The sequence below is a fragment of the Atractosteus spatula genome, chromosome 20 (genome assembly GCF_055471065.1).
Source record: "Atractosteus spatula isolate fAtrSpa1 chromosome 20, fAtrSpa1.hap1, whole genome shotgun sequence".
In the NCBI taxonomy this organism is placed as follows: domain Eukaryota; kingdom Metazoa; phylum Chordata; class Actinopteri; order Semionotiformes; family Lepisosteidae; genus Atractosteus; species Atractosteus spatula.
Window position 1 is genome coordinate 14,080,793 of NC_142725.1, and position 14,763 is coordinate 14,095,555.

General features: G+C 36.6%; 1 protein-coding gene across 1 annotated transcript in view; it reads left to right on the forward strand.

Annotated features, from left to right (window-relative positions):
* Nucleotides 1–841: 841 nt before the first annotated feature.
* The window catches only part of LOC148817599 (MORN repeat-containing protein 1-like), a 73,016-nt gene continuing 59,094 nt past the window's right edge, over nucleotides 842–14,763 (forward strand). The window contains exons 1-6 of the mRNA XM_088938494.1: nucleotides 842–914; nucleotides 1,510–1,608; nucleotides 2,271–2,381; nucleotides 2,513–2,603; nucleotides 3,395–3,482; nucleotides 12,050–12,146. Coding sequence (XP_088794620.1) covers nucleotides 842–914; nucleotides 1,510–1,608; nucleotides 2,271–2,381; nucleotides 2,513–2,603; nucleotides 3,395–3,482; nucleotides 12,050–12,146 — 559 coding nt within the window. The remainder of the gene's footprint in view (nucleotides 915–1,509; nucleotides 1,609–2,270; nucleotides 2,382–2,512; nucleotides 2,604–3,394; nucleotides 3,483–12,049; nucleotides 12,147–14,763) is intronic.

Below are 14,763 nucleotides of genomic sequence, written 5' to 3' on the forward strand. Positions count from 1 at the left end.
AACTGATTCTTCTCAGTCTTGAAATGAGAAAACCTCAAGGAGATTTAATTTAAGTATTCAAAATCCTCAAAGGAATTGACAGACAATTCACTTCAATATTAACAGTGAAACAAACAACAGTACTCAAGTGTAATCTAAGATGAAATGCATTTAAAATACATAACGTCAGACACTTTTTTACACAAAGGATTGAGGGAGCCTGGAACGAGCTACTCAGCCATGTCGAGGAAGCTGATTCCCTGATTTGTTTTAAAAAGCACTTGGCTGATCAGATCAATTAGCCACAAGTAACCAGATGAGTGAGATGGGGCTGAATTATAGTTGACACTTTGTTCTTAAGCTAGACATACGTCTTAGGCTAACAAAGAATAGGGATTCTAAAAATGCTGTCGTATGTATTTCTAATTTTAAAATCTGATATTTTATTGTACTTTATGCGAGTTCTGTAAAAACCAAGGTAGCAATTCCTCAACACCGTACGTGCACACTGCACTACTGCTCTTGATTTGGGCGTGTTTTCATTCCAACTGAGCTGTTATTCACTAGTGCTAATTAATCCCTTTAATTGATCTACTTGCTCGTTCAGACTTACAGTATACGTACTTCTGCACTCCGGTTTTTGTTGGAAAAAATGCCATACTTCATACTTCAGAGGTGCAATTGATTACATGTCGGGAGCGCACTTGGATGAGTAGAGTTCTGAAACAAAGAATTTGAAACAGGGTTGAAATTAATTGCAAATCGCATTCAGCCAGGAAAGTGAAATCAGAACACCTGGCTAGCTCACCTGACTCCCCCACCGCCCCCTTTCCGTTGCTAAGGACTCTGTGCAGAGAGGAAGATGGCTGCCTCCCAGAAACAGCAGAGAAACTCCCAGTACTACATTGGAGAAGTGAAAAGCCTCCTTCGAGACGGTGCGTATTAAAACTTTGTATGATCCCTGTAGTTTATGATGCTTGGTTAAAAGTCCGTGGTTTCATAATAAAGTTAAAATATTGGTCATAGGCTGCAGGTTTTAATTTTGCACTTTGTCTTATTGTTCTTAGGATACGGTTTGTACGTTTACCCGAACAGTTTCTTTCGTTACGAGGGACAATGGAAATTGGGGAAAAAACATGGTATGTGTTTGATTGTTTTCTTATTTTACTCCATCCCACTACGCACCATCTTACTGTTGCTGTTTCCAAGGAATACAATCCTATGTAAACTATCCAAAACTGAACTTTCATGTCAAGATTTATTGCAGAAGGAAGATCAGCATCCAGTGCTAGGATGACCAATGTAAACAATATGTACTACTGTAGGTTATCCTTGTGGTTTTATGATATAAGGAATTATTTAAATTGTTGAACGAGTAATGTTGATTTGCATTTAATAGACTTGAAAACTGTTTGGAGATTCAAACGCAACCGCCTTAGTGTAATGAAACGCAGAAAACGCACCAGCTGCGTGCGCGAGTTGACGATTTGTTTCACTAGACGCGCTTCACGCAAAGTTTAATTGTTGCAGGTCATGGAAAACTGGTGATGAAAGATGGAAGTTATTACGAAGGCGAGTTTGTCAACGGAGAAATAGAAGGAAATGGGTTGAGATATTGGGCTTGCTCAGGTGAGTTTTACACTTTACTTGCAGATGGGTTTTTTTTTAAAAACTAGGTATTATTAAGAAATAATTCAATCAGGGGAAGCTCTACAGAGGGAGGTGCTTCACTTTCTTGCCCATATTCAGATATCTAATAAATGATATCACCGTTTGCGTTGCCCTTTTGAACCTCTCTGAGCCTCCAAATGCTTTAACGCTTCGTGTTGTATTGGCTTTCAAACGACATCTTATAGAAATCATTGTGTGACTAAACTGGATATGCATTCAGCTTGTCAATGCCGTTGGAAATAGAACTCAAGCTGATTATATCTATAATGAGGTGATGTAACGGCAATATTTCAGTATGTGATTGCTGCATTTTTTGGCATGTTAAAAAAATAAACAAGCACAAACGTGTCTTAGTACAAAACATTTTTTTTTACAGGTGCAGATCATTTTACTTGCCTAGGAGTACTAGTGGTACAGATCACACGGGGAATTTTGGAAATCGCCACTTAAATAAGTTTAAAACATATACATTACATTATACATAAAATGGGTAAATCTGCACTTTTTAACTTATGCTACTGCATGAGCATTGCACTTACAAAGTGTTACAGACAGAATCATTAAAGGTTCATTTAATTAGAATGCGTTTTGGTCTGTGTAACTTTATTTTTTTCCATTAGGTAATACCTACTCAGGACAGTTTAACTCCGGAGAGCTGCATGGTTATGGGGTGATGCAGTATGGCACTGGTGAAAGGTTTGAAGGGGAGTTTTCCTTTGGATTAAGAGAAGGTATATTTCATTAGAAATATCAGATTCACTGTAGATATAACATTGATTTTCCCATTTATTTCTGACTCCGGAGCAAGAATAAAAAAAGAATAATGCTTATCTGTATGTATTTCTTTTATTTTACTGTATAGGACATGGGTTTCTTGTAGACAAGGAAGGTCAAATCTATGAAGGTTCTTTTCACAAAAATAAGAAACACGGGGAAGGACAAATGACTTACAGGTAAAGCTGCTTAAAAATGTAAATGTCTTTGGATGCGATGTGGAAGCTTTGGTACTGTATATACAGAATGTTATGTCCCCGTGCGTGTCCATGCTTTTTTTTCACTTCCTGTATTCAGGTAACCCCCCCCTATTGGTCCATCACTATGCCGTCACTGTAGTTGTGACATCATCAGTCAACTCCCGGCCAGTCAGCAACCAGACCTCAAGTTTAAATACCTGAAGAAGCTTCGACTCCCTTAGCTCTGGCTCAACCTACAACGCTTATTCCTTGACCTTTCGCTTGTTTTGTTAGCTTCGGCTTTTTTGTTGTTTTCGCTTGTGCTTGTATTGCTTTGGTCGTGCTCGTTACTTGTCGTTTCCTTTTTTTTACCTTGCTTGTTCTCATTTGTTACCCTGTTCCTTGCTTGTGTATTTTCTTCGGTATTACCTGTTTTCCCATAATCGTGCAATTGGTTCACTTGTGTCGTGTTATTGTTAACTGTGAATTTGTTGTACGCTTGGGGGAAAATATGAGTATTGTACCTTGTCGTTAATAAGCTTCCATAATGGCATGCTTTGTTTTTTTTTGTTGTTTTTTGAGTGGGTGTTGCAAAAATACTAATGTTCCACTTTTTTAGATTAAAGAATGAATAGCATAAGACAGGGGATAAACTGCAGATTACTGCTTAGTTTAATTTTATTTAATGTGTAGTGTCTGATATACTGTAAGCTCTGGTGATAATGAATAAAATTAAAAAGAAACATCTGTGCTGTGGCATCCTAAAGGTTTGTATTATTTGTGCTTTGCAGAAATGGGGATCAGTATGAAGGAGACTGGATTCTTGACCAAAGACAAGGTCATGGAGTGATGCACTTTGCAGATGGATCAATCTATGAGGTATTTGAAGATATTTTATTGACCAGTTTATTTTTCTTCTAGCCGGCTGCACTCAGGCTGGTGGTGCAAATTTGCAGAGTGCAGTTGGGTTAGGGTGGGTGTTCGTCAGCAAGGGACTTCTGGGCATTTGGTGATATAGTGGGTCCTGCGATGAACAGGGCTCACACAGTCTTGCAGGTGTGTTGGAGACATGCCACTCCTCCAAGAGAGGCTACCTCTCCTGTAGGGTGTTGTGAATCGTGGACCATGTGTTGTGGAGTATGCTGATGGATCCTCCTTGTTCTTCACTTGGTGTACAGGAGTTGTAGTCAATGGGTCTTGATTACCAATTCCAAGGTGAGTGAATATATGATGGCATCTTTCATTTTTATTTAAATATCTCTATTAATTTCTAAAAAGTAGAAATAGCATTTGTGAAGTTAATTTATTCATGACAAGTTGTCTCTACTCCGTGGTTGACATTAAATGTTGTCAGTTCTCTATTTAGGTCTAAGATGTGATTAGCTGATGATGCACAAGTGTTTTGGAAAAAATAAATACATCCCGTTGATCCATCATTATGTTCAGGTAATTGACTAAGGCCTTTGGTCAGTATGTGTCTTTAACGTGCCTCAGGTCTGTCTTGTTTGTTTTACAGGGTGATGCATAGTTTCCATCTGTTTAAGAATAGTGCAGTCAAAGTGGGTTTACAAAATGCTTCACAAAACATTTTTAATTGGCCGTTTTTTAAAATGCAAGGAACAGGCTTAATGTTAAAAGGCAAAGAAAAGAAACGTGATTCAGCTGCGGAGCCTTCTACACACCTGAAGAAGTCTCCACAGCCGAAACATCTGTTTCTTTTCTTTAACTTTCAGCATAACAAAATCCCAGTTGTGAAGCTTAAATTTCCTATAATTCTCAATGGAAAAAATTACACAAGCTTCCTATTTAGTCTTCACCGAAGTTTGAAGTCTAGGTATTCTTATGAGTCTTATTTATTCAGGCAACAAGCTTACCCTGTTCTGAAGTGACTTGCAAAATAGCAACAAGTAACAATGTTAGGTTTTTAAGGATTTATATGTAAGCTGTAGAAAATGGTGGTGTTTAAACTGATTCATTGAGTGTCTCAAGCTTGTTATTATTATTATTATTATTATTATTATTAATAATAATATTAACCAATGCCAGCATCTAACAGCAAAAGTGAATCTTTTCCCAGATTCATCAGTTGTTCAACACCAGTGGTCTACCACTGGATGTCACTGTTACATTGTGGTTGACTGCATCCAAAGTAAGACTGTGGAGTTTGCTTTTTCATATAGTATACTGTGGACTGTTAACTGGGAGCTTCTTGTTAAAAAATAAGAATCTGGTTTTCAGTCAGATTTGTAACTCTATCAAGGCCTTTGAACTTGTCTTATCTGCTTTGGTGTGGAGAAAATACCTAATTTAATTTTTCAATTTTTAACAGGCATACATTTGTAACTGCTTTTCAGTAGGAAGCAATGCATCCCTTCTTTTTCTTCCAAAGACTGATTTTCTATGTAGGTGTAGAAGGGTAAACTGAGCAACATTCTAAGCTTCAACCTGCGCTGGACAGTGCAGCCTTAACCATAAATGTGTTGCATGGTAGCTGTGATGCATCTCTGAAGTTTATTAACGAAAGCTGTACTAAATAGTCAGTATGGTTTTAAATATCTCTGGAAAAGGGCAGTATGTCATAAATATTTTAACATACAAAAACCATCAGTATCATAAGTGCATATTTAAAGTGCTGCTTTTCTAAATAATTCCTCAGGAGTGCGGCGCTCATCTGAGACATTCAGCAGCCTCACTGTACGATGAAGAGAATTGACCAGTCAAATGAAAGGGAAACTGTAGGAATGCTAGATTGTACAAGCCCAGAGTGGGCTTTGGGTTGGACACCAGGCTTAACACCCTTCTCTTTCTGACAGTCGTGTGGGATCATTAATGAGGAAGTAGTCAGGACCTTGGTATGGTACTGTATTTCATCTGAAGAATAGCACCAAGTGCAGCATGGTATCTCCGGTCATTAGGGACATTGGTTTGGAAATTGTGTTCTAGAAGAAAGTGCCACCTCCTGGTCCTCCATATCACTTGCAGCAGCAATGTTGATCTCTGTTTTAAAGAACCTCAGAACAGTACATAAAGATCCATAGCAATAGTTTGGTTAAAAACTGCTTTTCAGTTCATTGTAACCCCTGCACTGAAGACATTATTGTCTTATCTCAGTTTATAGTGAAGACATACTGTATATGGAATGTGTGTAGTGTGATGGTTCTAATATAAAAACAAATACTGAAATCTAAATTGTTAAAAACTAAGTAAAGTTTTAGCCCAATGAATATTTTTGGTTACTGTATACATTTTTCACGAGAAAGTTATAGTGAAGACATACTGTATATGGAATGTGTGTAGTGTGATGGTTCTAATATAAAAACAAATACTGAAATCTAAATTGTTAAAAACTAAGTAAAGTTTTAGCCCAATGAATATTTTTGGTTACTGTATACATTTTTCACGAGAAAGTGTGCTGCACTAGATTTGCTGACATCTGTGGAAAGTCTTTAATTCACTGATGTCTTTGTATGAGTTGTAAAAGGAAGTGACCCATATGCCCTGTGACAATTAAGTTTCTTAATTGAAAATTCAATACTTAGTAGCGTCACCATCTTAATTACATAAGTGATACTAGATTGAAATCACTTGCTAATAAAGCTCTATTCCTCTATTAAATGCTGCCAGAGAGTGTGAAGACGCTCTTGGTAATAAAGCATTCTTGTAGATATCGCTGTATCCCACAAATCAAATGCACAAAATGTGGTTGCAAAACAAGAGTTTTGCTACAGTGCTGATTCCTGATTAGTACCTGATTAAAATGTTTATTCAAGCCATTTGTAGCTTATGTAGCAAAAAACATTTATTTTAACAATTTCTCTCATTTTTCCTTGAGACCATTAGCACCACAGGTCAAAATAAAAGTTGAACTCTCAACGTCAATCCTATCATACAGTACTTCTGTTTCAAAGCTACAGTATACCTTTGTAAATCTGTAAGAAGGGTAAAAAGGAAAGGACATACTCTACTTACTTCAAGGAGGATAAGAGTTTTAGTTCAGATATGTTATACAGCACTGAATGAGCAATGCGAAGTACAAATAAAAAGGATGGATTCCCCTCCTTCACGCAGAGGTTCTTTCATTTCTTAACTGTGCAAGGCCAGCCCTTCTATTCCTGTGCATACTTGGTATGCAGAGCCCTGACACATTGATTCTGCATCGGCAGTGAGGTGTGAATTCATGGTTTCTGAGTGCTGGAGAGCAGCCCAGTGTAGGCATGTATTGATTGACTGAACTACCAGCTTCCCCTTTTCAGCAGAGAATACCTATCGTACTGTACAGCCCTACCTGAGGTTTGCCCTATGCAGAAGGATTGGAGAACTAAATCAATGTGTCCTTGGCTGAGTGCAGGAAGCAGTGGGTTTAGTATGTGAGCCATACTACAAGGGATTAAAAACAAGAACTTCCAATTTTACCTTACTGGAGTTTAAGAAGTATAGTGGTTTTGCTTTTGTCATTTCCTCTTAAATGTTTGTGTCTAGCAAAAAAGGTATTTTGCAGTTGCACTGTCTGAGACTTGAATTTGAAAATACCCGCCATTCTTTGTCATATCAAGGAAGGGTAGAATATTACAAAATCATAATGGTATGCTGTTGGTTTTATACATTCCTCTTGAATCTTATTTCTTGTCAATTTATATACAGCCTTGGCAAAATATTACAGAATGGTCTGTTCAGTAGGAGAGACCTATCCTGTTCACATTAGTGGTATTGACCCAGCATGAGACATCTCCCATTATTCCAGATTGTGAAGTGGTAGGTGACTAGGTGCTGTCCTCAGTGTGTTGTGCTAGGGGAAGAAGGGTGGTTGAATGCACTATGCTTATGGAAGGATTGTTCATCGCCTGAGCCGGCAGCAGACCTGTCTAATGACTTAGGTCAGATAGCCTCAAGAGTTTACAGGCAGTACCTGGCAGATGAAATAAACTGCCAAAATGAAGCACCATTCAGGCTGCAAAAAGTTCCTGAATCAAAGTGATAGATGAGTTTCCCAACTTGAGAAGACTCCTGAATGATCCTCTAGATACACAAGCATCTGTGAACAGCAAATGGAATTGATATCCGCAAATAATTGTACAGTATGTGCTGTAAGTTACAAGTTGTGACGTTTCTGTATGTCGGCTGACTATTGATGTCGGAGCAATGTTAGTTTGCAACATGGGTAGCAAGCAAGATGTTTGCATTAGAACTTAGATTCTATAGGTTTATGTTTACTATGTTTGTAACCTGAAAACAAGTATATTATTGGCATTCAGTTATCTAAATCTTACTATACTTTCCAAAGCTTTGAGTTAGGATGAGCCTGTAATGTTATAGAATCACACAAATGTACTGATTTCTAATTTATTTTACAATGATATTTGTAAAATAGGAATGCTGTTAAATGCTGGCAATACCCTCAGAAGACTTGTTAATGGAATTTGTTTTATCATCAATTTTCTTTAATCTTTAAATGCAATGATGGATTTTATACCAATTTCAAACTGACTGATAAATGGCAAAGCCTAGTTTTAAAGCAAGATTAATATTGGGGTTGTACAGTATGCATTGTAATTGGTTTAGTCTCTAGTATTTCAAGGTTCATATATCAGTCAAATGTTAGTTTTGAACTGTTGCCTTTTTTCTTTCAAAAATCTCAATTTTATTAATGGAGTTACAAGATTGTTCTATATTGGTCTTCTTTCCGATATCTTTATAGTTTGAGTGTTGAGTATAACAGCATGTATTAGCACACATAATTTTATAAGCTATTATGTAAAGTCATTCTTTTTGTATACCCAGCACGTTGGTATTTAAATATATATAGTGCATTAATCTCACTCAGCTAGAATGAAAGATGAAATCTTATTACAAATGATCTCCTGTCAGAAGATTGTGAGAGCGACTGATTGCTTTCCTGCAATATAATTTTATATTTTATTTAGATGAATATAAAATTATATAGCAGCCTTGAGACATTTAATAATTGCCTAATAGCAGCCCCACCTCAGCCCCACGGTGTCGTGATGCAGAGTATTTAAACAGCAGTAGACATTATTAGCGAGACGAGACGAGTGACCGCTCTGTGTTCCTGCAGTGATTGATGTTGTCTGCCTGCGGCGTCAGTGTCTATAACAAGACCTGTCTTCCATCGCATGCAAGTCCCTTATCGTTTTGACAGCAGAAGGGTTTACCTTTTATTGAGTCAAAGTTTTTTTTTCCCCCCTCTCCTATGCTGTCCAAAAAGAGGTACAGATTTGACTGCAGTCTCTTTTCACTTTAACTGCAGAGCAGGTTCTGTACAGCAGTAACATCACTTCACATTGCCCTTGAGTTCAGTGAACTTGAAGCCTGGTGGAGAATGATTGGCCTTTAAAAGCAAGGCACGCACTGGTCTTTGTTCACTACTACAGCTTGAAGACATAAATAAAATGATTCCTCCTTCCATCCATCTTAGAATCCATCAAAGTCTTATTAGAAGGGTGTGTATTAAACCACGAGAATTTGGAGACGTGGTTCAGAATTGCAGCAATCCTTAATGATCCCATTCAGAATACACGATGCAAGAAAGAAAAAACAGAGCTGTTACCATACCTGATCTTATCAATACCATTTTTCTCTAGGGTTCGGGAAAGCTGTGTCTTGAAGGGGATGTATTTGTTTGGGTATGCAGATGTACAGAAATTGTGTAATTCAGTTACACTTTGACAAGGTTTGATCAAATTTATTTGAATGTATGATCTCTAGCCCATCCAATTTGATTTTCTATTTAGTTTTCAGATTCACAGTTTCTCTTATTAGTGTGGATTTCCTGAGCTGCTATAAATGCTTTAAAACTGTCTAGTTGTATACTTTTCCTAGGTCTGTGCCATTTTTTAAATCATTTGAATGCGCCCCCCCCTCCTCCAATATCTTCTCCCCAAGTGATGGCCTAGTTTTCAAAAGCAGATTGTGCCCATTCCTCCTAGCACTAGGCTTGCTGATGTGATCAGGATTAGAAATTCAAATTGTCCCTGTCACAGCTTTGAAGTATTGGTTGAGGGCTCCAAGTCTGGGACCCCGTGGATATGCAAGCAAAGCCTCTGCATTGATCCAGCTAAATGTGTCTGACTTCTAGATTCGCATTTCAAAGCGATGGCATCACAGCCCTTTGTTGTGCTGCCTTATAACTACACATTCTGAAAGTCATGAATTATGTGCACTAAATCACAAATGGAAAGGGGTCTGTTTTAAGAAATATTCTAATAAGTTTTCTTTCAATTAATGTTAGATAATCAGAAAAAAATTGTGATCCAAAAAATGTTTTGAGTGAAAAGAATTTACTTGCTTGTTGGGTTCGGAAAGCAACTGTCATTTGATCCCACTATCTGTGTTCCTCATCTGTTTTTCTTCTCTTTTCTCTCCACTAATTGAGACATTGAGTTAGCAGAATAATCGAGGGCTGTTGAGATATTATGCATTTCTTTATTGATCTTCTTGACCAAGAGGAATCTTTATTGAATGTTATTGATGAGCTCTTTTCAGGTCAGAAGATATGTTTGGGTGCCCAAAATGTATTTATGAAAAAAAAATTCCTTGTGATGTCAGTATGATTATTTAAGCTTTGATTGTGAATGTAAAAACCTAAATTTCAGCTACTTTAATTGCGATTACTGTCCTGTGTTCATAAAATCACTTTTAATTTTTTTTTCACTCTTGCCATTTGCTATACCCAGGTAATTGTATGAATATGGGTGGTGCTACAGTGCTCATTGAAGGTTCATTTTCATCTGCTAAGTAGACTGTTGACTCTTACAATGTTATTCTTGGTAGAATACAGAAGCTCCAGGTCAGGTATGTTATAATTTAACAAGACAATGTCTTCCATGGTTTGTCAGTGACTCCAAAGCTCACAAATGTAAAGACTATAAGTTGGACCAGTGATGGAGATCAGCTGGGCTCTGAAATGATTTGCATATCTTGAACTTCCCTCTAATCCAAGAACACTCTTGCAAAAGTTAAGGCTGCTTATTTTTTCCAACTACCTGTAAGTTTAAAATGTCAACAATGACCTGCTACTGGTTTAAAAAAACGTCAAATCCGAAACTCCTTTCAATTTAAGTGTTTTTATTCGAGGAGTTCCAATATGTTTCAGAATCTCTCTCATTCTAGTTTATCTTTCTGCTTTAGTTTATTCTGCACATAGTCTAATTGGGGTTGTTTTCAAATCGTTTTCTCAGAACGATATTGATAAAGTAATTTTTGAAGCTACAGTACGTTGTACTTCAGGTAGATCCTGACCTTCCTGACTCTCATGTAAAAGCACATTCTGCCTCTTGGTCCTTTTATTTCTAATATTGTAAACTCTACATACCTCTCCATTGTAGTGCTTTTTGATCTGATGTTGCAGCAGCTTTGCCATATTCTTAAGAAATCCAACTTTTTGATCCACTTTGTAGTGGACGTTGGCTAGAGAAGTTTCAACATACAGTTTTTGCAGCTTCATTTTCCTGAAGGCTTTGTATTTAGTCCTCTGTTGTTCAGAGAGTATCGTTAGCTGCAAATTACATTTCTTTCATACCCTACAAAGTTCTCCATGATCACGATATTCTATGTTTCTTGGAGCAATGGTATATACTCCATGTGTTCTGGTATGATCTTTGAGATCTACTGTACAAATGCTGACTCTGGTTGAAACAGGCTGCCTGAAATCGGATGGATCTTCAGCTTTTCGCTATTATGTTCCCCATCCTATTTGATATTAGACTAAAATGCTGAGTTTTTAAGTCAAAGTAGAAAACCTTTCTATTTGAACATGCTTTTACTCACTGTAGATTTTTTTTTTCCCTATATGCCGTGTTTTACGTTTTTCTCTGTGCATGCTCAAAGATGCGTCACCAGGAAGAGCACTATACACTGTATAAATACATTTGACTTGAATTGGCTTGGCTTGTTTATAGCTGATGGTGATGAAAGTTTTCTTCAAAAATGTTTTTGAGACTAGATAACCACTAACTAAAATTCCTGCACGCCACCTGAAGAATAAGTGGAGAAGAAGCATACTCTTCTAATTTAGGAACCATTTCTTTTATAGGAGAATGCCAAATCTGAAACAAAATAGAAAACAAATGCATAAGAACGGAGTCTGTTTCCCTTTTCCCCTTTGATTTAAAACCTTGAAAGAAGAACTAGAGCTGCATAATGTTTTACTGCTGCTGAAAACCTCAGTGTAATCTGATAAATCCTTCTGAGCTGGGTGATTTTACCAGAATGTTGTTTTGTACAATTAGCCTTCATAACTGAAGGTCAAAATTGGCAATGCCAAGACCTTTACAAGCATTAATCATTTATAATAAATAATGAACTGCATTGTGATGATATACTCCATTATCATATTGTAACTGTATATACTAAAAATAGGGGAAAAAAAACTTTAACTATCTCCTTAACATTTTTCTCAGCCAGTTACTGTGGTCTTGAATTCTTTCCAGGGACAATGGAGAAACAATCTTTTTAATGGTCAGGGGACAATGATTCACTGCTCTGGTGTCATCTATGAAGGCTTATGGACAAGTGGGCAGCCTGCTGGTGAGTACCATTTGATTCCAAAGACTTATTAGCAGCAAGAGACAGGGGTCCCACCCTGCTGAGTCTCTCTTAATTGATATTGCCTGTCTGCTGGCCCTGATATTTCTTAACAGCCTTTCATTTGCTCCATACATGGAACTTATCGTCATAGCAACAGCTGAGAATGCAATAGTTCACATCTGTAGGAACAGTTAAATTGAGGAGAAAGAAAGCTAGCACCTGTGGCTACTATTGCAGACAGTTGACTACTGTTTTTTTAATGTTTATTAACATTAATGCTCTTTTTGTATGACTTGACTGTATAGCCATAATGACTTAATTCCTTTTCCGAAGCCTATATTTTAGTGTAATTTTGAGTTTCTTTACCTCCTTTTTGTAGAAAATCTAAATCTACTTGAGTATTTTCTCCAGTGCAACATAATTAAGGCTTTAATGCTTACCTGTATAATCAGTGAATGTTGTTTTGTTTGATGCAATAGTTAATCTGTGCACAGGCATATTTCTAATTTGGTGAATACAATTAATGAGGTGTGGGGCTTGACATCTGTGATTATAGGTTGTAATAAAAAAAAGGTATCATCTTACAATGATGCATCTGCTCTAGTTTTGCATTACAGAGTATTGACTGTATTGTACTTTTTCTTTTGGTGAAAAGTAGTTTCTGCTTTTTTCTTTTTTTTTGTTGCTTTGATTTTCTTTTAAGTCTTAATTTCTCCTTTCTATTTTAATCAGAACAAAAACAATGAAATGACTCTCCTTAATTCACTTCAGCCTCTTTAAAGGTGTGTCGTTAATTATAACCACAAATTACTACAAAGGAATGTGGCTTATTTTTTTCCTGATCTCGAAGACCGCACTCTTTTTACAGGTTTCTAGTATTTGTTCAGGGAACGTCTCGGCAGAGATTACGAAGACTGAAATGAAATCTAGAGTAACTGAATATAGAATTTTGTGTTCTGTGGTCCTGTTTTGATTTAAAATGTTAGCAGCCTGTCCCTTAGTTTGTCTCCATGGCAGTTTCACATCGTTCACATCGTCACTGAACTGGACACCTTCGGTCTGCTATGGATGCCTGAAGGTGTGACTGCATTCTAATGGGACTGCTAGGGAATTTACACAGACAGGATATGATCATTTTCAACAAGCCTTTTCAATTTTCAACAATGTTCTTCAACTAGACATGACATTGATTTAGAATTCCTGTGAATGAAGCATCCATTTATATTGCACGTATATAGCAGATAGTACTTGTAAACTGTGAGCTGTTGAATATTTTTATTTCCTTTCTTAATTTGTGTGGATGTTTGGAAGTTAAGCTCTTGTTTCTTGAGACAGTCCTGTTTTTTTTTCTTCATGTCTGTTCTAAGTATTTCTAACAGTGTTAAATTCATGTACACATAAGGGTATGCCAAATGTATTACCAAAGTTTGTAGATGATCCTGTTAGGGTACAGTTTCACATGTTTGATAGAAACTACATTCCTGAGCAGTCCAGAAAGCAAACAGAGAAATCTAATCGCTTACATACATAGGAAGATACAAGGTTTCATAGTTTAATTTGCAAGGCCTGACTATGTATTCTGTATGTGTTACACTGATAATTCTACCAAATTATTCATTACAGGAAAGGCATGATCTTTTTACAGATAAAATGTTATTTCCTTTTCAGAAAAAACATAAATATATTTATTGCATAATAATGCTGGAAGTCATAGGTTACTATTGAAAACAGAATTAGCACTGTGTAAATGTTAAGTGCTTCCTTGGAACATTAAGAAATGCAAGAGATTTAACTGTTGCAAGAATACGTTTACTGCTACATGTAATTGATAAATGTAAAACTATATAGTCCTAAACCCTGATATTGCCCTAATAGTCTACACGTTTTAAACTTTGAAGGATGAGAGTCTTTCCCCAGCCATTAATACTAAAAATGAAGCTTTTTGGTTCAGCCCAGAAGGCCACATTGGAATATATAGTACACCAATATTAAACTGTCTGTAACATAATTGGTAGTTTTTGCCAAAAGTCTTTTGTATTTCTTTTGCGAAGAGATTATAAAGATGCAAATGTATCAGGGTAGAGATTAACAGCAGCTGAAATTAAATTTAAGAATATATATGCAGTGATTATAATATGCTGGGAAAAGCCATGAAATAATCCAGTTAAAAGAGGCCACTCATCCATCAGTTTAACTGTTATAACTGCCATTAAGATTATTCTGTGTTTTGGGCTTGGGAAGTGAGGAAATGTGGTGTTGTAATGCGCTGGCTTTTTATTTCATCTGCCAAGATTACTATCTGCATCAATTTGATCTGAGTGAAGGGGAATGACAAATGGTAATTCTAATAAATTATATAATCTTTAGTTATCTTTGAAGTGTTGAGCCATGGTCTACATTTATTTTGTCACAATTTATTCAGAGTTAGATGGGAATCGGTTTGTAAGATCTGCCTCTTCGGAATGCAGCAGTCATGAGGCATTCTTATCGGCCAGATTGTTGATTTAAACTTTTTTTTAAATTCATTAATTTTAATTTAAAATTTAGTTAAGACGGTCCACTTAATGGTCCGCAATTCTACTTGTTAGCGACAGATTCAAGGATTGTAGTGCACTTG